We start from the raw sequence: 26339 nt of genomic DNA, 5'->3' as shown, positions 1-26339 counted from the left end.
GTTTGTGAGTAAACCTCATGCCCAGGAAGCTGAGCATGATTTTGTCTTTCCTTGGTTTCTGAATGGTTATTTCAAAAATGACTTTTGCCAAAGCTAAACTCCAGACACAAAGAAACTTCAGCTTCCAAAACAGAGATTATGCCCAAATCCTCCTCCTAGACTAGAGCTCTTACGTTCATCCTAGGTCACAGTAACTGATCTGTAATTACATGTCACTTTATCACAAAGGAGAGGGGAGAAAGTGGAAGAAACCAGTTATGAATTCTTGCTGGAAAGGCCAGGGTTGTGAGCAGTAGGTGGGAGTCCTCACCACATCCTGCCACTGGCTGCAGGATAGACTGCACAGCCCTCGGAGCGGGTGTGACACGGACTGACTGTGCTCACAGCTTTGTGTGTGCCCGGTGACCCCCTGGCCTGTGTCAGGAACAGTGTGACCAAAGGACCAGCATTGTCCCGCTGTGCTGGGCACTGGTGAGGGACAGCTCAAGGCTGAGTCCAGCTCTGGGCCCCTCAGCTCAGGAAGGACATTGAGGGGCTGGAGCGAGCTTAGAGAAGTGGAGCTGGGGAAGGGTCTGGAGCAGCAGAAGGAGCTGGCAAAGGGGCTCAGCCTGGAGAAAAGGAGACTCAGGAGGGACCTTGTGACCCTGCACAGCTCCCTGACAGGAGGGGACAGCCAGGGGGCCAGGCTCTGCTGCCAGGGAACAGGAGGAAACGGCCTCAACTCCACCAGGGGAGGTTGAATACCACGAGGAGTTTCTTCACAGAAAGGGTGAATAAATATTGTAATGGGCTGTCCAAGGAGGTGGTGGAGTCATCCCTGGAGGGGTTTTAAGGGAAGTCTGGATGCGGCACTCAGTGCTCTGGTCTAGCTACCATGGTGTTGTTTGGTCCCGGGCAGGACTCAGTGATCTCAGAGGCGTTTTCCAACCTAACCGATTGTGTGATTAAACATCAGTCTGTTGCACCAGGCGAGGAAAAGTTTCCAGAGAAATAAAGTTATTGGCGCAATCACTGGAGCCCGGGCACAGGAAAGAAGCCATTTCCCAAAGTGCTCGGGTGCTTAATTGTGAGAGCACTCCAGACAGAGCGAGGGGAAATGAAAGCAAACTTCAACTGCCCGTTTTATTTAGCGACACAGCATTTGGGTGGCTCCCGCAGAGTCCGAACGCCAGGGCCGAAACCCGCCTGCAAGTGAGGGCGGCCCAGCGGCGGGGGCTTGTGCCCCCTGCCCGGAACCCCGCTGGCCCTGTTCCTGCCCCGCCGGCCCTGCCCGCGGCCCGGGCTGGAGCTGCCGGTGGCTGAGGGCCCGGGGCCCGCCGGGAGCTGTAGGCGCGGCCGGCCTGCGCCCCCCGGCGCCCCCCCGCGCCGGGCGGGGGCAGCGCTGCGGCAGCGGCGGGGCGGGCGCGGAGCCGCCCCGGCCCCTTTGTGTGCGCGGCCGCGGCTCCGGCGCCGCCGCCATCTTGTGCCGGCCGGGCCCGTGTCCGCCGGGGCTCCGCGGGGCAGCGCCGGGCGCGCTCCCGCACGGGGGGGCCGAGCGGAGCCTCCCCCGCGCTCCCCCGCCCCCGGGCCGCCCCGCGGCTGCCGCTCCCCACCGTCCGCTCGGCGCCTCGCAAGCGGAGCGCGGCCGCCCCGCCCCGTCTCCCCGCCCCAGCCCGAGCACCGATGCCGCCGCTGGAGCGGCCCCTGCCCGGGCCGCGGGCGTAGCGGCGGGCGCGGCCAGCGCCGCTCCCCGGGAGGCGGGCGCCCGGCGGGCGAGGAGCATCAGGAGAGCGAGGCCCGGCCCCGCGGAGCCGCCGCCGCCGCTGCCCGCCCCATCAGGCGAGCGGCAGGAGACCCGCCCCGGCCGGCAGCGAGCCGGGCCGCCGCCGCAGCGCCATGAAGATCAAGGATGCCAAGAAGCCGTGTAAGGCCGGGCCGGGGGAGGCGGCGCGGGGGGCGCGGGGCTGCGCGGCGGGCGGTGCCCATCCATGGATCCGGGAGATGCCCGCAGAGACGCGTCTCGCTCCTGTGCGTCCCTCTAAGGGAGGTGTCGGGGTTCAGGTGATCCTCAGTGCTGGCGTCGGAAGGACTAGAATAGAAAGTGATATAATCAGTTTATTGGGGATGGGTGCTGTGTTTGATGAAGATGGCACTTAACCACTGTGCTGAGCATCTGCGCAGGTGGCTGCAGTTGCTACAGTTTTGGTTTTTAAAGGCTAATCAACTTCTAATACTTTTTAGAATATTTACTAATACTTGGATATAACTCTTCTGTTAAAATACGCTGAATGCTCCCCTTTAATAACCACAGCTGTAATAATATTTCTTGCTATGTGTTTTTCTGAAGTGCCATGTTTGTTTTGGAGGGTGCAAACATGGTTCAGACTCAGGTGAATATAAACAAAATGTCTTAAGATTACAGCTACTTCTTGGGAAGAGGGATTTTGATTTGGTATAGTTAACGAACGTACAGTTGATGTGCTCTCAGTGTAAGAGATGCACAGCTGTGCAAGGCAACACACCTGTCAAGCTCCTACAGGTGTGCCTTAGCTGGAAGGGATGCAGGTATTGCTCCACTTAGTTTAGCATCTTTTTATACGTCATCATACTTAAAGACTTAGTTTCAGGGTGAGTTACTGTATAGGAAAGATGGCTAGTCCCAAATTTCTAGGCCTCATGTTGTTTATATGGCATGGCTGGCTAATGAACAGCTCACAACTAAGACAGGATATTGGAAGTCGATGTTTTAAATTTATTTTTTGGGTGGCCCAAAAAGAAGAAAATCACCAAATGCGTATTTAACACAGGAAATATTAGCCTGGCTCTAGACATAGCTGTAAAGGCTTTGAAAGTACGTTGTTTCCTGTGGTCTGTTGGGGAAACCCTAAATATGCATCTTCTAGCACACAACCATCACCTCTTGTTAGTGCCAGTGTGTGGAAATTGCTGAATTGACTGTATTGATGTTTATGAAGAGTAGAGTTCAGGCAGCATTCTTCTCCCTGGTATAATATTAAGAAATCTCATCAAGACAGCAGTAGCTGGCTGTAAAATGTTACAGTGGTTTGATAATTGAAATGGGGAGACTATGGCTGCTCCTACTGTAGAAACCTGTGAATTTCAGGACTGTCTCTGCTGGACCTCAAAGCCTTTTTTCCTGTAGTGGTGGATTTAAGCCTCATGGTTAAATAAATAACAGTGCAAATGTTATCAAGAAGTTTTAACTGCTCAAATATGCTGCAGTTGTAGTTACACTTTTCCAATTCTTGAATCTGAACTTTGATGTTGGTTTCATGATAGGAATTAGAAACAGTTGGAACTGCATAAGTAGGAGGGGAAGGATACAGTGTCACTGTAGGTTGTTTATTTCTTCTTGACTCTTGAACACACTTTGGAGCTGGTAGCTTTTTAAAAGATAATAGCACAGAGTTTCTTAGGCAGTGAACTTTAGACTCAGTCTGCAGATTTCTGCTCATGGTTAATCATGCTGAGAGAGCAGCTGAATGTTTGAAGAGGACCAGATCCACAGAGGCCCTGAAGATGGAAATTGATATTCAAGGTGTCTGGTACCCAAATAATGCTGTCAGTTTGGCTTAAATGCTCACATGGACCTGAAACCTAAGTTTGGCTCACAATACCACTTTAAGACTGTTTACAAATCATTTGGCTGAGACACTTGTAGACACTTCTCAAAACAATTGCTGAGTGTACATTAGACCAAGTGAGTACCTAATCATCTGTGATGGAGCCAAATGTGGTTCTGGGGAAAAATGTGTAATTGTTACTTAAGAACCTGCGAAGTAGAATTGAGCAGATTGCTTTAGTCTACCTGTACTTTCATCTGTGATGTTTAGCATCAGGAAGGAAGGCCTGATTGCAGCGCCTGGCATGAGAGTGGTGAGGGTAAAACGGGGACACCAAACCAGTTCACGAGTTCCTGATGTGGGTACACTGCCTAGACAAGCTTGTGTGGTCCTGCCCTCCAGATCTTCACTTGACTAGTGCTGTCACTAATCTGATGGAGTAAAAACTGTGAGAAACACAGCAGAATTTATGGAACGTGGCTTCTGAGATTGGCTGTCTTGAAAGAGGCTAGTAAAGGGCCATTTAAATCTCATCTGCTGGTGATGAGAGGAATCAAGCATTTTTTATAGGAAGATAACAAATTCAAATCAGGAAAACCTTGTACTAAGTCAGTGTAGCAGTGGAAGGGGGAGAGGTTGTGGAGTCTCCATTCTTGGGAGATTCTTGCAAAACCTCTGAGGCCTCAAAGTGTTGACTGGACAAAGCTGTAGCTGACCTCATCTACTGCTGGCAGTTTTCCTGCGGTGTAACTGAGAGGTCAGAGCAGATGACATCCAGAGGGACCTTCCAAGCAGCAGTTGCATGATAGCTCTTCTGAGGAAATGCCCATGGGGAAGAGTGGCTGGCAATTTTTAAGGAAATTTCCAAAGGTTATTTGTGGGTTGAGATGATGAATGCGAGAGCAGCAAGTGTTGCAGAGCTGCTGCTGTGTGGGATCTGCCCAAAGGGAAGGGAGCAGGAACTCGTTCGGAGAGAGCTGTGCATGTTGGCGGGGGAAGGCGAGAGCGCTGTGCCAGCGTGCTGCGCTCTCCAGGGGAGCTGGAGCCCTTCCTCTTGGCTCTGGAACATAACCCAGTGCTGAAGGAAAGGCAGACTTGGAGCATTTGATACGCTCTGTATCTTACTTGTTGCACTTTGTTCCTTTTGATTCTTTATTTGAGGACAAATGCCCGCTTTTCCTTTGAGGTGAATTGAGATGCGCTAATATATGAATGTACATCACAGAAATTTGCAAAATCCTGTATCAGTGTAAAGCAAAGATGAAATTTCAAGTTTATTTTCTCCAGTGTGGCTCTGTGGATGCATGTAATCACTGTGGACACGTGGAGGATTAGTGTAGTAAAATTGATGAAAAATCCATTTGGATTGATGGAGAATCCCATATAAATAGATGTTAGTTTTTTGGGTTTTTTTTTTTCCCATGGAATTTGCTGCATAGTTTTTGGTATCCTAGCATTTTCTTATTAGTCCTTAAAAGCTAATTATTAGCCCATAGCAGATGTTACAGGCTCTCACTTGATTGCAGTTGAAAAATGTATTTCTAATAATGGATTAATACTGCCAGGAGCAGTGTATACTAAAAGTGTTATACACAGTGCAACTTTAAGTGTTAAATTATTCCTCTGCATTCTGTATCTCACCATAATAACACCTATCCCCAATGACACCGCTGCTGAAATGTCAACAGAATTACCAGAATGAGCAAGGAGGGAGAAGCTGAAAGCAGTGATATTTTGTCTTGTATTAAGCTTTATGTGGTACCCACTTGTAGAAGTGATAAAGGCCATGTCGAGCAGTTACAGTAATTGCCCATTACCACCTGTCCTCCCACTGTGAACGGGGCTGTTCTGGAGCGTGATTAGAGGTGGCTGAGTGGGAGTTTGCAGAGCGTGATGGAGTTTTCCCACAAGGAAAATGGGAGGATGTGCCAGGGTGTGTCAGATACATTTAATTTGCATGTTAATTCTGTCCAGCCCAAATGTATTTTGAGCTGGACCTGGGATATTTGAACCAAAAAACCTGTTACACAACTTGTTAAGGAAAGTCTCCAGTATCTCAAGGACTAAGGACACTTAAGTGCAGTTTTGCTCTATAGAGGCTCATAGGCCATGTAGATTGGTGTTCTTGGGCACAGCAAAGGCATTTTGCTGCCCAGCCCTCAGGTTAATCGCATTTAATTTAGCAGTTCAGCAAGCTTTGGTCTCTCAACTTGTCCCATTGCTCACATTAGCTGCCTTAGCCTCACAGCTGCTTTAGCTGTTAAAATTTGCCATCAGGTTTTACTTTGCTGCATGCTGATGTTTTAGGGAAATGCTGGAAGTATAAGAATGGATGTACATGCACAGAAGAAAATACATTTGGAGAAATTGCAAGATGCATTTAGTTTGTTTATAAATACCAACTATGTAATAGTTCAATGTAACTTTTAAATAGTTGTTTGCCTTGCCAGTATTCAGATAAGAATGGGATCAAGGTTAGTTTTGTTATCAAAGGCTACATACTGAGCTGAATTAGATACATTTTGGGCATCAGAACTGATGATACTGCATACTTTCATAAAGAACTGTTGCAGTGCTGGCAGAAGTAAGTTCAAGTTTTTGTGGATATCATGATCATTTTCCTTTCTTGTATTTTGAGGCTGTATAGCGTCATGAACTTTGGCACCCTTTGGCAGTTGTTCCCCAAGCCATGTTTGTACTTGGAGTGCAACAGTCTTATTTCTTAATAATGCATAAGCTTTCTTACAGAGATGACACAAAATGTGGTAGGCTGTTCTTTGCTGTCACTGACAGCTGTGAATTTATTTTCTTCCCCATAGTGCCAAGCTCCCAGCTTGAATTAGGAGTTAGCTACTCTTCTTTGAAGGTTGGTTCTTGTTAATTTATACAGGACTGACCCAGAGTGTTACTTTATCTTAAAGGGAAAATTAAGTATTTCAAAGGTGTTTGTGTTTCAAATATGTCATTACATTCATAGGAAAGAGGTTGACAGGAATCTGCTTCTCAGTTTTTAAAAGCAAAATACAAATAGAACATTAAACTGAGGAATCTTAGACTTGGCTGAATAAGCAGGGGGGGTAGTTAAATCTTTGAGTGTGTACTTCCTGCAGCTTTGGAACTAGAATGGGTGTGCAAAATCAGAATACAAATCTCTGGTCTGGGTGGAAAGCTTCGAAGAACCCATAGAAAAGGAAAAAAACACTTCAACCTTTGTCCTTGCATTGGCACAAACAAGACATGCTCTGTAATTATTTCATTTGGCATATAAAGACTTATATGATAAGATATAAGTAACCTTAAGACTGCTGTGACTGTGTACGGCACAAACTTGGGAAGTGCAGACACAAGAGAATGAGGTTTCCCTGTGTATCTCTAAAGATGATTAAGGTTTAAATAACAAGCAACAGCCACACCAGCATGGGTTTTCTTACTCAGCAGAACTGCTCCATCATTACATGACCACAGCACTCTTCCCTTGTGGGAAGTGCTTTTCTAATTGCAGGAAGCAGTTCTAGGGAATCCTTTTAAAGATGATATTTTTTTAAAATTCTGAGCCCCTCAGAGCTGTCTTCACAGCATGTACTGAGCAATCTGCTGCTTTATTGCAAGGGTTCGGGGTTGCTGTGTCTAGGGAGGGGCCACAGTGATTCCTGGCAGAGCTGGGGAGTGAAAGAAAGTCTGGATTTGTAATTAAGAAGGTTGTATATTATGGTATTCCACTTGGTGTACTAAAGATAGTTAAATTTGGTGTGAAGTATCTCATTAAACACCATATGGGTTTTGACTTCCCAGTTAGTGTCCTACGTCATGTATCTCTCTCTTCTTGGATAGTAAAGATCTGTATTTTGTGTATTTTTAATTAGAGCCTGGCCTGACTTCCTAAAAGCAGAATGTGTATTTTTGAAGAGTTTTATGTAGTTTATGTGAAGCAGTTTGGCTTGTTAAATATAAAGCTGGATTCTTACTTTTCATTTTGTCAAATTGCTGCTGACTACTGCAGAGAGGAGTTGAACTTTGAAAAGTTGGGCCCTCAGTTTGTTCTGTGAATAGCAGTTAAATTCTCAGCAAGGAGTATTTCTGAGCTGTGCATCACTTTTTGTGGAATATTCCTGGGAAAAACAATCAAGAGGAAGAGCTGAAAAAGTCTTTTAATTATCTAATCCCCACAGAGCTGTGGAAAAAAAGTCCACTTTCAGTGCAGGGGAATTGACTCTCCTTACAGATGGAAGCTGTGGAATGATGGTTACAGTTGTGCAAGTCTTCCAACATAGTATCTGCAGATCTGTAAGCTTGAAAAAAAGGTTGTGTAATTGGCATTGGCCTCATCCAGACATGTTTCTGTAACTATGGCTGCTGAAAGGATCAAGCTGATGTCTGGGGATATTTTTTCAGGGTTTTTTTTTTTTTTTAAAGATTTTTGCTGCTGGCATCCTGCTCCTAAATCTCTTCAGAGAAATATGACCCACAAATACAAGTAAAAAATACTTTTTATAGAGTCATTTGTGTATCCCTGCATCCAGATATGATGGATCCTGAGTCAAGATCTATCCTAGGCAAACCTGCAGCAGTAAGAGGAAGGTTCACAAGGTTTCCATGTTGTGTCCATGTACAGCTACATTCAAATTCGGTAGAATCAGTGTATTTCTACTATTTAAAGAGAGCTCAGGTGTGGATAAATCTTGTGTCTTCCCAGCTGATTGTGCCCTTGCCACTTGGGTGTATGTGGCTCCCCTTCTGTGTTTGGAAAAGAAAATGGCTTTCATTTTCCTGGCTGCACCTGTAATAAAATCCATATAAATCAATCCAGAGTGGCTTGCATGCACAAGAATCCTTGTGTAACACCTTTTTGCTGGTATAAGGACTGAGTTAACAGTACGTGGGCCCAGTTGCTTGTCAGAACTCCTCCACCTTGCAAATGAAACTTGAGCAATGTACTTGCCAGCCAAATCTGGACAAATTTTCAATAGAAAAATGTAAAACTTCCTGGGGTTTGTCACAGAGGTGAAAACTGGCCTATTTTTTCAGTTTCAAGATCTGTCAATGTCTGTTAAGATCACTCAGTTAACCCAGAAAACTGATCTTGTACAGCATGATCCCATTTTTCAGCATAAAATGTGTTCTCATTTAAATTACAGAATAAACGTGCAGTTCTGCTGTTCTTGTTTTTTACTTGGTGTACAAGATCCACAAACCTTAAGACTTACAGAGGCGTGACTAAGGCTGTATTTGCAAAAGGTTTTTGGATCATTTAACATGGGATGATGTGGATCTTCTGACAAACAGGCATGACTTGCACCAAATCATCCTTAAACTCATCACATGAACTTTCAGCTGTTCCCCCCTCTTTCCTCTTTTGGAGGACAAGATCCCAGTTATCACTAGGCTGCTGAACAGGAAGAGTCCAGGTAGTGCCTGGCTCGGTGTGTCCTGGTTAAATCCTGCATGGGTTGGATTGACTTCTACAGACATGTTCTGGTCTGCTGGCTGAATCAGCTGCCCTTCCTCAGTTTTCTTCTTGTGACACCATTCATGGCAAGTGGTTGAAATTTGGTGAGGTCACTTCCAATCCTCAGCTACTTGTGGTCAAACACTAAGATGACAGATTTGCTTATGTCCAGAATCTCAGGGTGAAGAAGGATGTCATGCAGTCACAAACTCAGTTCATGTGTATCTTTATGCTTAGCCCTCAGCTTTATGGAAAAGATACCAGGTTTATAGAATTTCTTCATTTCCACTTCAAACTAGATTTTGCTCACAGAATTTACCTTTGTATTTAAAATTAGTTTTTCAAGGTAAGATGACCAATTAAATTTTTTTGTTAATATCTGACAATATTCTCTTGACACCCATTCTGGAAGCTGAGGCATCATCAAAATTTCTTCTTAACTTTAGCACTCAATAAATGAACTGACACACAGCCAGCCTTGCCTAAATATATTAAAATATTTTGGTAGGTCATTCTTCTCAAGGATAGATCCCACTGGTAATGTAAATACAATGTAATTGCATCTTGCTCAAGATAAGCATATTAACATCTTTTTGGGTTTGTTCCTGACTTTCATGCTTCTGTAAGATATAAATTACATCTAAAAAATAAATTGGAATGCTAAAAAATAGAAGAAAAAAAAAAAAAAAGGAGGCAAAACCAAGCAAGTTACAGTGTCAGTTAGGAAATAGAATATGAGCTTCCCAGCTGGATAGCTAGGATCTTTTTTAAACTTAAAAAGTAAGTTTTAATTACTGTTTCTGGGAAATGACAGTGGGAAAGCTCTCAGGTGAGGATGTTGTCTTTGCTGTAGGGTTTCTGAGTATCTGTTTCTCTGCACTTAGGAATATTTATTGATACAGGCATATTCAAATTTTGGTCCTGCATGTCATAGACAAAATCCCTTTTAGGAACTGCAGTCATCCTGCATAAGTGACAAAGGCAAAGCACTTGTGGTTAAGTATTGTTATTTTGTACTACAGAAATTCCCCCTTCCTAGCCAAGATACCAAAAAAAAAGAAAATAAACCAAAAAATGGAAGCTAAATTCAGTAATATTAATTTTCTCTTTTGCTTGCACTTTTTAATAGGACATTTTGTTATCCTTTTAACTTCAAGAGATAGAAATTGAGCATCTTAACTGCACCAATTTTTAAAGTGCATGCAAATAAATTAAAGCTTTCCTCTCAACAACCACATTATGTGAGGGACTGTTAGAGGAGGAGTACCTGGCCTGCCCCTGTTGTCAGCTGTAATGTGTAACCTGTTTTCTTCTATTGTGCATTGCAGTCTTCGTGCTGAACTACGTCAGAGCTGTTATTTTAGAAGTGAAGGTTATTTTAATCCTTTGTTCTCAATTTAAAAAAAGTGGTTGAATTTTGTTTATAAGGTGCTCTGAAAGATAGGTTATAGTTTGGGGAGTTTTTAGTTTGGCTTTCTGAGCACCTTATAGCATTTAAATGTGTAGAGTTTCTCATTTTTCCATTTTTACCTGAGGCCAGAGACATATTTAAGGTCATGTAATTGAAATGAGTTCTTTTTTCCTGTGAGGTTTGTTGTTAATGTCTGTCTTGTTGAAAAGTACAGCACTTCAGTCAGTCTTAAGCTCCAGGTATGGCTTTTGTTCTTCAGCAAACCTAATGGCTCATTCTTATATCTTCACAGCTTTCCCATGGTTTGGCATGGACATTGGGGGAACGTTGGTCAAACTTGCTTATTTTGAACCTATTGACATCACTGCAGAGGAGGAGCAGGAGGAAGTGGAAAGCCTGAAAAGCATCCGCAAATACCTGACTTCCAATGTAGCCTACGGATCCACTGGCATTCGGGATGTCCACCTGGAGCTGAAAGACTTAACGATTTTTGCTCGAAGAGGAAACTTGCACTTTATTCGGTTCCCAACTCATGATTTGCCTACCTTTATCCAAATGGGAAGAAATAAAAACTTCTCAACACTACACACGGTGCTCTGTGCCACCGGTGGTGGCGCATACAAGTTTGAGGAAGACTTTCGCACAGTAGGTAGCCTGGCTTGCTTCTGCCTGAAGCTGATGCTAAAAGCATTGCTGCTGATGGGTTAAAATAACCTGTATTTTGGAAAACAGTGGGAAGCTCTAATATTTTTCATTATGAATTAAGTATGGTGGGAAGTTACATCCTTCCTGGAATCCACAGCACCTGTTAACTGTTCTGCTTTATCAGAGAACGGCAGTGTGAATATCACATGCAGAACTGTAGGAGCACTCTAGTGAGCCTTAAGCCCTGCAGGATTTCTGACCTGTGGTTTTTCTGTGATCCTTGGGGTGTTAATGAAGTTGCAGGGATAGCACAATGCCATTGAGCTTTTTATATGCTGATACCTTACAAGTTACTGTTTTGACTTGTAAGATGGGGGAAGAACCCCACAAACCTTGAACAGATTTGCAGATGTGAGTTCCACAAGATGACACTCAGTGGAGCCTCTAGGGTATTTGATGAACTCTTATTGATTTAAATTGATGAAAAATGTTGTTAATTTTTCAATGGAGTAATGTCTTAGTATCTCAAAAGTTATCTTTGACTTTACCCAAGCAGATACTTAAACTGCATCTTTCTTCTTGATTCAAGTCTGAGATCTGGATTTACACTCAGATTAATTTGCTAGTTTATGTATTCAGAATTTAGCTCTAAATTCTTTGTTGGCTTTATAGTGGCATTGAAATTCCTGAATTAGTCACATGAGATAGCTTCTTAAAGTTGGACAGTACAAATATAGTCAAAATTTGTAGCACATTTGTGCAATGTTAGAACCTGTTGCCACCATCTTTTTTTCTTTCTTAACACAGATTGGAAACCTTCAGCTGCACAAACTGGATGAGCTTGACTGCCTTGTCAAAGGCTTATTGTACATAGACTCTGTCAGCTTCAATGGCCAGGCAGAGTGCTATTATTTTGAAAATGCCTCAGATCCCGAGAGATGCCAAAAGATGCCTTTTAACCTGGATGATCCATACCCATTGCTGGTTGTTAACATTGGTTCAGGAGTCAGTATTTTATCAGTCCATTCCAAAGACAACTATAAAAGAGTAACTGGAACAAGGTAATTTAAAAACCTACATTGGGGTTGTTACTTTATGGGGCAATGACATAAGGATCTTTTGTGTGAGGAAATTATGTTTAAAAGCTACTGGTTTTCTGTGTCCTTAGTCTAGGTGGAGGGACCTTCCTTGGGTTATGCAGTTTGCTGACAGGCTGTGAAAGTTTTGAAGAAGCTCTGGAAATGGCATCCAAAGGAGACAGCACACACGCTGACAAGCTGGTTCGGGATATTTATGGAGGAGACTATGAAAGATTTGGTTTACCAGGATGGGCTGTGGCATCCAGGTAAGCAGGAATCTCTTTGTGGGTTCTTTTGTTGGTTTGGGGAGATTCAAAAACAAGATTTAAATACGCAGAAACAGCTGCTTTTTTGCAAGGTTTTATTGTAGTCAAGTTCCATTTTTATTGTTAAAGTATGTATCCTCAGCTTTCCTGGAGGTTTAAAGCCACGTGCAAGTGCAGGTGCCTGCTAGGTTGATATTGAAGAAGCCTTCTGAGGTATTTCATGTACAGCTTTGTGTGAGTTAGAGGTAACACGAGGTGATTGCAGGAACAAAGTGCAGAGGTGGTGTGGTGTAACCCAGCAGGCAGCTAAACAGCACACAGCCACTCAGGCACTCCCTCCAGTGAGATGGGGGAGAGAACTGGGAGGAAAAAAGTAGAATTGGTGGGTTGAGGTAAAAAGTGTTTAAAAGGACAGAAATGGAATGGAACAGAATGGTCCCCTCCCCATCCTCGTGCACCCCCATTGTGCTCATGGGTGGGGTGGGGTGAGGAGCAGAAAAGGCCTTGACTGTGTGCAGGCCCTGATGAGCAATAACAAAAACATCCCTGTGTTATCAGCAATCTCCAGCACAAATCTGAAACACAGCTCTGTAGTAACTACAATGAAGAGAATTAACTATGCCAGCTAAAACCAGCACACAGCTACTAGGAAGAAAATTAACTTTGTCTCAGTCAAAACCAGTAGAAGAGAGGGAAGAAAGCACCAATTTCTTTTTGATTTCCTAGCATCATTTGGTAGAGCCATTGTCTAAAGGGAAGGTGAGTGGGAGATGGCTTTTGTGTTGCTCTTACAATGGAGAAATTCCTAATTTTTTTTTGAAACATGGTTTCAAAGTTTTCAGACACCTGATGTAATGGTTTAACTACTTTTCTCACTGGTGAGGGCTGTTGAACACAGTTTGCACCATGAGAATGTCATTGTCAATGACAGAGGACTTCTGTCCCAGCTGCACATATTATTTCCATTGGGGAATATTATTGATGATATTACAGCTTCACTACCTGTACAAAAGATAAGAAAAATCAACTCTGCGAGTGAAACTAATATGTACATAAGAGTGTTCATTAAATTTTTGCTGTTACTCCATAGTGAGTCATAATTCATGGCAACTTAATTGTTCTCCCTCTCCAGCCACCTGAATCCAAGCCTCTTGAGAGCCCATGTGCTGAGAGGTTTTAATATGTGTGAACTTTACACTTTAGTCAATACTTTTTAACTTGCTTTGTGTTGGTACTTTCTCTTCTCATTTGCTTTTTAAGATCCTTAAGAGCTGTAATGGTTTTTTGAGTCTTACAATAATCAGGATTCTTGTTCTCCAAACTGACTTAGATCTGGCACAGAATCCTTGGTGCTAAAATACCACAGGTAGCTATGGATTCTTGTCTTTTCTTTTGTGCTGTGCATAGTAAGGAAAGTGCCCTTCTGATCCAGAAGGGCATTTGTGCAACCTAAATTGCATTTTGCCAGCTGTTTCATTTTGTTTCAGAGGGTTGTGTTCCATCATAAAACCATTCAGTTCATTTCTGGTTTTCTTCTATTTCGCAAATAGAGGAATGGATAGGGGTATTTGTGAGGAAACAAGCATGAGAAGTGGAGGATTTACCAATCCAGCAGTGACTTAATTTACAGTGACTAGATTTGCAGTGTATTCTTCTGTGAATATTACAACTGTTTTACTGTAGGTGGTTCTTCATGGAAGTCAACAATCTGAACAAAAATGTTTTGCTGGGGGGCTATTATTGTAACACAATTGAGTGTTTCCTGTGAAGGAATAAATACAGATGTAGCGTCAAATTGCTGTATTTAATACAGACTTAAAAAGCAAGTTCCTCAAAGAGGAAACATGAGACATATGTTCCATTACAGCATAAAAAAAAATCCGTTCTGAAATTATTTCAAATGCACATGAATCATTTTGTAACTCATGACCATTTCTTCTGTTCTAGTTTTGGGAATATGATCTACAAAGAGAAGAGGGAGTCTGTCAGTAAAGAAGATCTTGCAAGAGCCATATTGGTCACCATCACAAATAACATTGGCTCTATTGCCCGGATGTGTGCAGTAAATGAGGTAAAAACTTCTGACAAGATGGTCTATTTACAGCTCTGTTTGTCTTCACATGAAACCTTTTAATACATTCTCAAGTGAAATGAGGATGTAGTAGCTTTGAGTTGGGCCTACAGTCACTTCATCATAAGATCCTGTGCTTACCTGCAGGCTTTGGGCTCCATTCTTTAACAGAGCTCCTCATCAGGTACCCTCCCCATTGGCAAAGATATTCTTGTCCCACTTCTCCAGAGACATTCAAAATATTCTGAAGCAATTCCTAGTGCTTTAACCATGGAAGAGTTAGGGTTGCCAAGGACCCCTGGAGATCATGCAGTCCAACTCCCCTGCCAAGACAGGGTCATCTGGGGAATGCATCCAGCCCTGAAACGTGGGCTCAGAAACAAACTGTGGACTCTGTGCTTGGAGGTTTCAAAATACATGACTTGAGCAACTGCAGAATTTAAGTTGCTGAAAGGCCTGCTTTGAGCAGTGCATAATGATGGCCTCCAGCAGTTTCTCCAAGCTGAAATTATTCTCTTGTCAAAGCCTTGTTTCTAGTTAAACATTATTTTAATTTTTTTCTAGCTTTTGACTTAAAAATTGCTTTGACACCTCTCATCTTGCTGGTTGATACAGAGGAGGTTTCCAGACATTGTTTCTCAGAGTTTAAAAAAGAATCAGTATGTGTTCAGTATTAGTGTGGACAGCCAAGAAGCTGTGGAAGAATACTGAATTAAGGCATAGAAGATGTAGTGTCTGAGCAGCAGGGATTTCTTTCTTCACTATCAACAAACTTGGGATAAAATGAGGTTTAGTAAAAGCTTTCTTGGAGAAGACTATGGGTAACTGAATTTAGAGCTCTGTTTAAAATCTTTGAATGTGATTGTCTCACAAGTACCAACATCCCTGTTAGCTGCAGTAACTCTCCTTTTGCTTAGGAGCCAGATGAATTATATTTTCTGGTTTGAATATTGCAACTCCTCCCTCAGTTTCATTATCTTTCCTTCATGTCTGTCTTGGACAAGAAGGATAATTTTGTGACTGTTAAGTTATTTTTGGCTTTTTGCTTTATGGCAAAGCTTAATAACAAAAGACTTAAAATGAAGGTGAGGTTAAAAGTACATTCTACATGTCTTAGGCAAATGTGTGCAATTTATACTTAAGGGTGGGAGTAAATGAGGACAAATCAGAACTTGTAAACTGCATAAACCAGCTTTATTCCAAGGGGGTTTTGGTCTAATTCCAGCTATATCACAGAACTACAAACTATAAGAAATAGCTAATAGGGATATACAAGCTAGCACCTTGAACTGATGTATAAAGATTAAATAAATGTAATTATTTTGACTTCCTGCAGTAGAGCAGAATTATGTTTTTGTGCCTTAACTATGTGTCTGCTGTGTCTTCACTGGGAACTAATCAAGATGGTTAAAAAACAGTTGCATATTAGACATTTGACTACAGGTTGAATTGTCATATTAGTTATTGCAGTAACTTGGATATGACCATTAAGCACTGTGCTAAGGATTAACAGTTACATTTGCTTTGGTTCTTCCTCTTGTGTTGTTAAACCAGTGTTTAACATTTTCACTTAACGCTGGATTTACTTCAGTTAATGGGGAATATTAAATGATGTTCACTATTTCACATTTGACTTGATTAAAATTCACAGCTCACTTATAGTATTCAGCTCTTAGTCTGATGTCAGACTGAGGTATACTGAGGTCTGAAGATGAAAGGAACATCTGTCATGTCTTACTGCCTTCGGCTTCTTTACAGTGCTGCCTTGTTGCATATGGATCAAGCAGCATTGTACAGGGCTATGAAGGCATTGAGTCTTCTCTGCCGAACAGAAGTATCTTTCATTTCATTTCACTTTTAGCTGAGCTCTTTCTTTGGTGTAATTGCTGAAAACGCTCACTTAATTTGAAACACAAATGCTACTTGTCTGTAAATTAAGTCCTTTAATTCTTGAGGGTTGCACTGTTTTTCCTTTTCCCCTAGTATGCCGTGTTTTAAAATTTGAAACCATGTTTTAATTGTGGGTTTGTTTTTTGTGGTTTTTTTTCCTTGCTTGAAACAGTCCTCCTTTTCATAGCTTAATTTTTCAAAGCTGTGTTAAACAGTGAAAAGACTTAATCCTTTGCTGTTTTTCTTTTTTTTATTGTTTTTTAGAAAATAAACAGAGTTGTGTTTGTTGGCAACTTTTTGCGTGTGAATACTTTGTCAATGAAGCTTCTTGCATATGCACTGGATTACTGGTCAAAAGGCCAGCTGAAGGCCTTGTTCCTAGAACATGAGGTATGCTGTGGCTCATTTATCTGTGTGTATTGTTTCACCATGAATCAGAAATGCCTCTCTTGAGTAGCTCTCAATATCGTGAGGCACCAAGTGCTCAGTAAATATTAGAAATAAGAGGAGGTTTGTCTTGCTGAATTGGTTTTCTGGGTACAGTTTTCTGTCAGGGAAGTACTTCAGTCACTTTGGGGTATCTCAGTTCATGCTGATCTCTGGAGAGGGACAAGAAAATGTTAAACTCTGTGCTAAGGGTCACCAGTCTTCCTTGGGTTTGGGTGGCAACAACAGTAAGTATTGTTTCAAAGAGTGCAGAAATGTAAAGCTTGGCCCTTTGAAACACTTGCATTGTTCTCAGCTGAGCTTGAGCAGTGTCTTTAAAGTCGAGACTGCTTTGACAAGGCCTGTTTTCATTCCACCACAGACCCCTCAGAGCTGTTTTAATAATTTTATGCTTTGAGAATAACCTGCTTTTGGGCAGCTTCTGCCATCTAGATAGGTATGCAGTGCTGAGAGCTTTGACCTGTTTTGCTTAAAATACAGGCAGTCAGTATTAATTTCAGGTACAACAGTTGCTTCTGGGCTGTGGCTTGGGAATTTTTGTCCTCAGTTTCTTGGTCTGAAAATATTACAGCATTCCATCTGTTCCCTTCAGTTGGTTCTCACAACTCTTTTCCGTTACTGCTTATCCCAGGACTGACAGTCTGTCCTGATGTTCACAGTAACAGTGGAATGGTTCCTTGTTAGTTCTACACTCTTCAGATTTTTCTTGGGTAAATTTTAAGCTCTCATATTTGTTCAAGTGTATATTCCAAACACTTGAATACTTCTTAGTTATAGAGAGGGGGGAGATTTCACTCCACAGGCAAAAAATAATTCAACAGGAGAATGGTGTTCTTTGCATGCAGGTAGGTAGACAGTCCAAAAGTGTGATGTGTGGATAGTTCAAGGAATTTTCACTTGTACTTTAGGAATAATATTGCTATGGGTATTGAAGATTTTTTAGCAAGCAGAAGATGCAGCTTCTCTAGGAAGAAGAAACCAAACCTGATTTCCATGCTTTAGGAGTCACTGATAGCTGTCTTAGAAGTCCTGCAGTGTACGGTGAGGCTTGGCAGGAAACCTCCTAAAGTCAAGCTAGATAAGAAAGATAAAATGTTTGTTTCACAAAGCCTTAAATAATTTCACAAAGCCTTAAATAATATTTAAGTCACAAAGACTTAAATAACTTAAATAAATAAGTAATATTTATATTATATATAAATATATAATGTGTATTATATATAAATATATATATATATAATGTGAAATATTATATATTAAAAGTGTATAGTGTTCTTTCTGTAGCATTGACCCATTAGATGATTGTTGTCACTAAAATGTTATTACTGCAGAATTTAATACCCTACTTAAACTTGATTTTTTTATTTTTTTTTTTAAACAGGGATACTTTGGAGCTGTTGGTGCTCTGCTCGGGCTGCCAAATTTCAGTTGAGATACCAGATGTCACTACACTGAACTATTTTCCAGCTGAATGACACTTGTTTGTGTTGATGGGAATTAAATCTGGGAGAAGAAAATAGCTGATTTGCTGTAACTCTTTTTAAGAAGTGATTAAGCTACTGAGTATTGCTGTTGTGAGGAACGGGGTTTCACTCTGCTGGGCATTGGCAAGTGAACTGTTTGTGGCTATCATTTGTGTTCTTTGGTACGTGTAGCCAGTAGTGAATTTCTAATATGCAATACATCCCCTGAAAACAACTTTCCAGGAATTCCAGAAGAAGGAATGCCAAACCCTTAAGTGCTCAGGATGCAAATATTGCAGTTTTATTCCCAAGGCTTTAGGCCCATCAGTTTTATATATAATTGATACCTGAAAAATTATTTTCATTAGTTACACTGTTATTATGAGCACAAGTTTTATGTGTACTTATAGAAAACAAAAGACAGCAAGGTACTATTGACAAGATGAGGAAACTATAGACAATTGCTTCCCACAGTAAACATAGTAATTATTTTATGTGTGATGGAAATAATATTAATGCTTTAATTTCCAGTGGGAAGAATAGAAACACAAAGAATCAGCCAAAACAGCAGATTAAGCAGTTGATATCTTGAAGGTTTCATGAAGATACCTTAATTTATTGGAAGATTCAGCTGGTATTTTGGGAAGATTCCTCTGTCTTTGATTGGATTTGGAAAAGAGTTCAGTGATTAATGAAGGCAGGTTTTGGGGGGAAGATTTTTTTAAAATTTTTATTTTTTGGGGACATGCCTTCTGGATTACTTTTTTTTCCCCCCTCCTAATTTCTGCCATCATGAATCATCATTTATAAAGGTACCATAAAGCTTGAGAGAATTGAAGAAATCCTTATAAAATAGACTAATTATGGGACCTCATAATTCTGATGCTTTGGTTTATTTCTGTAGAGGTTTGGAATATTTTTTGCCCCATCCTACTGATTTGAAGTTGTGATTTCTCCCTGATTTTGGAAGAGTTGATCAGAATTCAAGTAGATGTTGAAGTTGGAAGGTTACTTTTGGATTTGGAAGTTGAGGACAGCATCAGAGTTTGTATTGCAGCAGCAAATGGACCAGTATTTAATGCACTTACAATATGGAACCATTCATCAAATTGTGGCCTTGGGATAAAATCTATACTCTGGAACTGGTTTTTGGGGTTTTCTCTAGACTTTTAAAATTTACAGTTGTGATTATTATAATAACTTCAGCCCTCAAGCCAGGGCATGAGATCTTAAACTTACAGGACTATTACACAGTCAGTAGCTATATGACTTTTTGTGGACTAAAGAGCTACCCAGTTTTGTGATATTTTCATGTTAAATTTAATTCCTGTAAGTGCATGAGGAGCAACCAGACTCTTAACACGTTCATATCTTGGGGTTTAAGGTTTTTAAAACTGATTGTTCAAGTATTCCACAGCATAGCTGTGTTGTATTTACAGATACATCCCCCTTGTGTTAGAAACTCTTGTGCTATTTTCAGTCTTCTCAAAATCAAAGCCCCAAACTAACATCATAGGTTTTTGCTTTTAAAATTTGCTGTGGGTCCTTTAAGAGTACAGTACCTTAGAGTAGGCAACTCATTTAAGTGCAATGCTAATCACAAATGCAGTTCCATTTATTGTTGCTTTTCCTGGTACTTGTACTACATTTCCATTGTGCTTGCTTTGATATTTCACTATAGACATATAAACAACTAAAAATTACACTCACAGTTCAGCTGACCTAATGCTAAATCAGAGCACTTCAGAAAATAAGTGGATACAGTTTTTAGAGAATGTCTTTATAAATGCTGTAAAGTGTTCCTTTTGATTTAGGATTGACTATCAAAAGTGACCTTCATTTGGTTATAAAACTGTGTAAAAACTTAATTTTCTGAATGTTCTGGCAGCCTGCTGAAAATTTTGCAAGCTAACTGCGTGTTTTACTTGCGAAGGGTGCTTTAAGAGACATACTACAGCTCCATTAGAAACAGTTCCTTTAGACCACATTTGTTTCTACTTCACTTTCTTTACTGAGATACTGAGAGTCCTCTTGAAGCAGTAGTTAGAAGCTACTACTTGTATATTTAACCAAAAGCACATATAGAAGATGATTACCTAATACCCATAGTTAATTAAACCAATTGAAGTTGATGTGACCTAACATACGTTTTTAAAGTAAACTGTACAGAGTTACAAAATAAGCAAATGGAGTAATTCTTGAATAGCTGTACTGTATAGAAACTACTGTGAGAATCAAAAAGTATGCCTGCCCTACCTCTGTTTTATTTCCCTTGAGCTTCTAAAAAAATTGGCTTCCTGTTGCTAATTTTATCAGCACAATTGTTACTTCATTACAAGAGCAACCACGGCAGTTGTCAAGCCCTACTGTAAAGCCCAGGGGTCCTGTATTTAAGTCACATCTTTGGGTTTCATCTCATTTTCTGTCAGCTTAGAACTTGTTATTAGAGTCTCCAGAGATTGACTCTATCACCAGGAGAAATGATAGGCATCAGAAATACTTGCAAGATAAGCCTTAATGTCTTTTCTTCTAAATTCTCTTGTAAACACGTTGAAAAGGCTTGTTTCTTTTATATGAATCACTGAAGTAAGTTGCTTTTTCCTGATACAGTCTGTTTTTACTTTTACCCTTGCCATTTCTTTTCCTCAGAGCTAATTCGTTGAAGCAGCTTTAGGGTGAATTGATTCAGTGTGATGTACTACAGTAGAGAAAATTTGGGGTTTTCTTAGGACTACTGTTGTCTTCTCAAGTGGAACCACTTTGTAGAGGAAAGTTCTGTGATAGTTCTTGAAAGTAAAATGTAAGACCCATTTTGAATGTGTAATCATTTGCAGCTCAGTCAGCCATGTGAGTGCCTTTTAATTTTTTCCTATAATGCTAATTTTATGGTACTGGGACTTTATCCATGAGGTTTCCAAACCAATCTTACTTACCAGAGGAATGGCAGGTAATTTTATTGGCCATGGACATGATCCCTTTAATCCAGTGTAGCAAGAGATAGCAGGAAAACATCATCAGGTTTCCAGCTTCCTATCCCTGTAGCCCTTAATCTTGGGGTAATGGTTTTGTGTTTCTTGGTCTTATCCCTCCAGCTTGGTCATTTCAAGTATTATGCACAATTTTATTGTATCAATATCTCCCTAAAAATCATGCAAGTTTATAGTGAGATAATTACTGTTTATTTCTGGGCAGAAAAGTTCAATCTTGGGTGAAGTTATTCCAAGCTATTAAACATAACCACTTTGACCTTTCTAAGTCTACCTGGGTAATTGCAGTTTGAATGAAAGGGGAACTCCTGCAATACATCTTGAATATTTAACAGGCTGGAATTAAAACATCTTCAGTGTTCTTTACTGAACCGAGCAGAAGTTTAAATACAAACAATTTCTTGTTCTTTTTAGTAAAGTCTTGATACTTTCAGGAGTTCAGAGAGATGCTGCAGTTATACACCCTTTGTCTTGGTTTGCTCAAGATTTCCAAAGCGTGTTCAGGTGTCTGCCCTGCCTTTTGAAGATGTTTCCCTCTCTCAAGCACCTGTGTGATTCTACCAACAGGTGCTCATAATCGAGAGTTAGAGGGTGGAAAGGAAGAGACACCAATCACATTGTCCCACTTAGCCTCAGGTGGATATTCAAAAGCTCTGGCTTCTCCTACTAGCTCATCTGCTCCTTCAGTGGTACTGTGACATTCCTGCTTGCACTTGAGTTGGTACTATAGATGCCAGGTGCCTTTAAGGGCTGGAATACTCTTTGTGTCTACCCCATATAGGTTTTCAGGAAACACCTGCCAGATCAGTGGAAAAAACTTCTCTTTTCTAAGTATTTCAAAATAACAGTGGGGTTTTAACATTTGGAACTAATTAAAGGGTCTTTTATCTAGAGTAGATGTCTGCTAGATAAAGACTAGATGGTGTCTTTCACATGCAGTCAATAATTTTCATTAATGAATAAATTTGCCGTCAGCCTGTTTTTAAATATCGCTTTCACTGTTGACATTCTGGGTAGCACTGTAATCCTGAGGCAGCAGTGAGTTCAGAGCAGAGGTGAAGATCAGCGTGGTTCTGTTGAGCTAGTTCTGGTCAGTTCTAGTTACAACAAGACTAATTCTTTCCCTTGTCACTTGTCCTTCTTTTCTTATCTACATCTTTTTATGTAGGCTTAAAAAACACATATAACAGCTTTTCTGAGGTTAAAATGTGGGCAGACATCTGTGGGGCAGTTTGGAAGTGTTTGAGCAAGGCCTGCAGGTCTCAGGGCAGACTGGGGACACACTTGGCACAGTTTCTGTTTGGGTGTGGTAATTTTTTCGTTTCCCATTAATGCACAGTCGGAGGGGGTGGGCTTCACAATCAGTGTGGAGAAAATGGGAGAATTTAGTCTTCAGACATGACCGTGGGAGATTAAAAAATGCTTTTTCACACTCTAGAAGAATAATTCCTGCTTAAAGTTCTTTAAAGTTTTACTGATATATTCCTAAGTACATCACCAGTATTTTGTCAACTGTGGTAAAATTAGTAATTCTCTAAGTTAACAAAAGTCTCCAAATAAACCTGTTTTATTGGTTTCATTTATTTCACACATGGAAAGCATATAAAGTATTCTTTAAAACACACTTTTGGAAACATCTCAGATGATGCTGTAATATGTCTGTAATTATTAATGTGCTAATGGAATTAGGTTTGAGCACTCTGTGTGCATAACTGAGTGTCAAATCCTGCTCACTCTGTAGTTAGTTGAGTAGATCATTCTTTTAAACTAATGAGCTAGATTTGGCCTCAAGGTCTTCTGCCTGGGGAACACAGTAATGCTACTTTGCATATTCCTGCTGGTGCTAAATCATTGTTGAAAATAAAGATTCTAAATAGAAATTGTAAATAAAATATTTATGGCCTAGTCCTTTTGACAGACTTAAATTTTATCATTTGCCAATACTTTTTGGCCTTATTTTGAGTTTCCCTTTTGGGTTTGGTTTTTTGACTGTGTGGACTATGTGTGTTAATGTGGCAAGTCATTGGCAGGTGTGGTTACCTGTGCTGCTTTATGTAAGGCCCGTGGCACATTAGGAGACAGATGAATTTTCATAGCTGTACTCCCTGTTATCCTTCATCTTGTTTTGTTACTGTAGCTGTTTGCAGAAATTGTGTCAAGTAGAACACAACTGGCATTTGTTCTCTGCTAAAACTTCCAAGAAAGTCAGCCACTACTGAAAGTGTTTAGGAAAGCTGGTAAAAAGTCAGAAATACCCATTTAAAGTAATTTTAAAATCTAAATGTGCTAATTAGTGTCACCTATAAAATGAACTGGAATATAGTGTGCTGGTTGCTAATCTTTGCTATAAATTGCTGGCATTTCGCAATTCACATTTCTGGCATCAGTTTAAGAAATTGTAAATACAAGCTTTGGGAGGAGGTATATTAGTTTCAGATTGTGCATTATGAAAGACTAGTGAAATAGTATTTTGAGACATTAAATTTCAACACCTAGAACATAAAAATCAATGTGTTTGTGTTAGGGTATAGAGGGCTTTAGATAACCTGCACTTTTACATTCTTGAGTTTTGGCATTTTAACAAACAAACATTTAATTTTCCATTCACTGTCTTATATGCAGGCCTTGTAATCACCAGATGCTGTCTTCAAGTATTTGTTTTGGTTAGCAAAGCAGAGAGGCAAATTTGTAACTTGTAAACCCTGGTAGGATGGAAGTTCTCTGAAGAGCCATTTGGTTAAGTTGCCTTATTCTATTACATTGTACTCATGGTATGTCTCTGCTTTCTTGTTTACTGTTGAGACACTGAAGATGTGATGTAAAAATATGTGCTACAAATTTTTCATTATAAATTACTCATGAATACCTTTGTGTCACCTGTTAAACAGCTCTTGTAAATGATGCCTTTATGCCATCTGTAATACAGCTCTTGTAAATTGTTTAAATTATTTTTCTTTTTATAGATTCTCATTATTGAATGTACAGATTAGATCCCTTTAATATGTCACTGAGTAATTTGATTTGGGCCCAAATATGGACAATGCTGTAATTCATCCCATCAAAACTGTAAATAATTCTTAACTGCTTGTTTGCATGAGTGAAGTTTGGATTTCATTTGCTTTGTCATAAACCAGCTCCTCTGTCATGGGCCTACTTTTTACAGTTTATTTTCCTGGGTTTATTACCATTTGTTCTGTATGAATGTTGAAACAGTACTTTGTCTTTTCCTAATAAATAATTTGAGATTGTTCATTGTTGGCCTGCATTTGTAGGTTTTGTGGGAGGGATTTCTGGGCATGTTCCTTTCCTTTGGCATCGTAAATTTCTGCATCATTTGATACTGGGTGTTGTTGCAGAATATCTTTAACCCAGGCAGTGTCACTGCTGTGGTTTCATGCTCTTTGTCTAATAAGCTGATAATTCACAGCTCTTGGATTCGGGTCCTGTTTTCAGAAACACTGGATGTGTTAAACAGCACTGGTTTGCAGTGTTGAAGAATGAAGTCTGCTCTGGAAGCATTGTAAGCTTTCCCCTTCCAAATCCACTTGGGAGCACCTGCTGCTCCCTGCACAGGGATGGAGAACTCAGTGGCATGTTTTACTGAGTAAAATACTTCATGTGCAAAGTATTCTCCTCTCTTGGAACTGCCCTTCGCGTATGTTTTGAAATGCCAAATTTTGTCATCCTGAAGTTGTCCTAACTGGATCCTACTGGGCAGGAATTTGAGAGGAAGGGAGCATGTGCCACAGCAGCATCCTGGCAGGGCAGCTTGTGACCAGCTGTGTCAGAGATGGTCCTTCAGGGTTCTCTGCAAATATTTTATCCATCCAAACCACAAAGCTTTGCATTTTAAACTGCCAGAAATGAAAATTCCCTTCTGTATTGTGTCTCCAGTGAGCTCTGCACCACAGCAATGATTTTAAGGGGTAGTGAGCAGCTGAGGAACACAAATTCTTTACAAGTTTAGGAAGTTCTGATCTGTTCAGTATGGTTTTTTTTTAATGCAGAAATACCTTGTGGAGGGAATTGTACTAGCCTTTTGCTGAAACTGGTTTGCATTTCAGCTGGGGTCCTTAACTGCTTCTGGTGCAGCCCATGTGCAAGCTGAGGGGACAGGATAAACTAAGTTTTCTTTGCTTCTATTTTAGCTGGTGATCTGATTTATTATTTTTTTAAGAAGTTTGTATGAAACAAGTGACTTACTGTAAGACTGTTCAAGCCAGCTATATTTGAATTTTTGTTGGACTCAAGAAATGCAAGTCTCTAATTTAATAATCCTTGTAACTTCCCTATTTTTAGAAATACAGATTAAAAATTAAGTTTGCCCTTAAATCCTGGAGTGGAACCCCCTGCTCTAAAGGCCTATCTACAGGGGTTCAAGTAATTATATCCACTTTCTGCCATTTTAGGATACAGTACGGAAGTGTCAGGAAGTACCAGGGCTCTGCTGTGCTGTTCCCAGAGTGGAGGGAGCAGGCAGATGTCAACCAAAATCTACAGATTTGTGTGTGTTTGTCAGCTTGAAGAGTTCTCATGCAATGCACCATGACTGGTGCATGTTCTCACTTTTCTGGAGGGGCTGTGTTAAATGTATCAAAGGTTGCATCTTTCTTAATCCAGATGTGTCCAGGTGTGTAAATTACTGAGCTGCCTCTAATGGAATCTGTTCATGCACTTTTTATATCCCAGGCTTTGATCTGGTTCCTGGAGAGTTACTGATATCATTTGGTAGCAGAAAATAAAACTTCCCAGGGAAAATTCCCTTGTTAGGTGCACAGGGGTTTAGAGCAGTAATCTGAGGAAAAGGCATCGCTTTTTGGGTCCCCCTTGGAGAGGTGCTCACAGGATGCTCACAATGCTGAGCTGCTGCTTTGGACTCTCCTCCCTCCCTGCTTTCCACCCAGCTGCTGTTTCTCCTTTGTCCCCTGGTTAAGCAGGGACTTCAGGGAAGGATTTACCCTTCATGAGAGGGACATTGCTGAGCTGCTGGTGTGCACACACACCTGGGAGCACAGCACGGAAGGGTAAGGGGGAAACACAGACCAACAGGGAAGCCCCCGCATGCTTTGTC

The 26339-nt window shown here is 40.9% G+C and overlaps 1 protein-coding gene across 2 annotated transcripts; it reads left to right on the top strand.

Moving 5' to 3' along the window:
* Positions 1 to 1780: 1780 nt before the first annotated feature.
* Positions 1781 to 24520, top strand: PANK3 (pantothenate kinase 3). Of its 2 annotated transcripts, none has more exons than XM_005523463.3 (7): positions 1781 to 1903; positions 10713 to 11065; positions 11873 to 12126; positions 12234 to 12410; positions 14358 to 14481; positions 16636 to 16761; positions 18200 to 24520. In XM_005523463.3, the coding sequence occupies exons 1-7, from the start codon at positions 1876 to 1878 to the stop codon at positions 18248 to 18250; spliced, it is 1113 nt and encodes a 370-aa protein (XP_005523520.1). In that variant the 5' UTR covers positions 1781 to 1875; the 3' UTR covers positions 18251 to 24520. The 2 variants fall into 2 exon arrangements, with proteins under 2 accessions (XP_005523520.1, XP_014108641.1); XM_014253166.2 differs by lacking the exon at positions 1781 to 1903 and adding an exon at positions 1953 to 2007.
* The last annotated feature ends 1819 nt before the right edge of the window (positions 24521 to 26339 follow it).

Source organism: Pseudopodoces humilis, chromosome 17, assembly GCF_049639895.1.
Source record: "Pseudopodoces humilis isolate 2021_Gansu_Grassland_sample_001 chromosome 17, ASM4963989v1, whole genome shotgun sequence".
NCBI lineage: Eukaryota > Metazoa > Chordata > Aves > Passeriformes > Paridae > Pseudopodoces > Pseudopodoces humilis.
This window is presented reverse-complemented; position numbering and strand designations above follow the sequence as displayed.

Coding starts and splice junctions, on each gene's coding strand:
- PANK3 (XM_014253166.2), top strand. CDS start 1,968: ATGGATCCGGGAGATGCCCGCAGAGACGCGTCTCGCTCCT. Junction 12,127..12,233: donor AAAAGAGTAACTGGAACAAG/GTAATTTAAAAA, acceptor CTGTGTCCTTAG/TCTAGGTGGAGGGACCTTCC. Junction 16,762..18,199: donor CCTTGTTCCTAGAACATGAG/GTATGCTGTGGC, acceptor TTTTTTAAACAG/GGATACTTTGGAGCTGTTGG.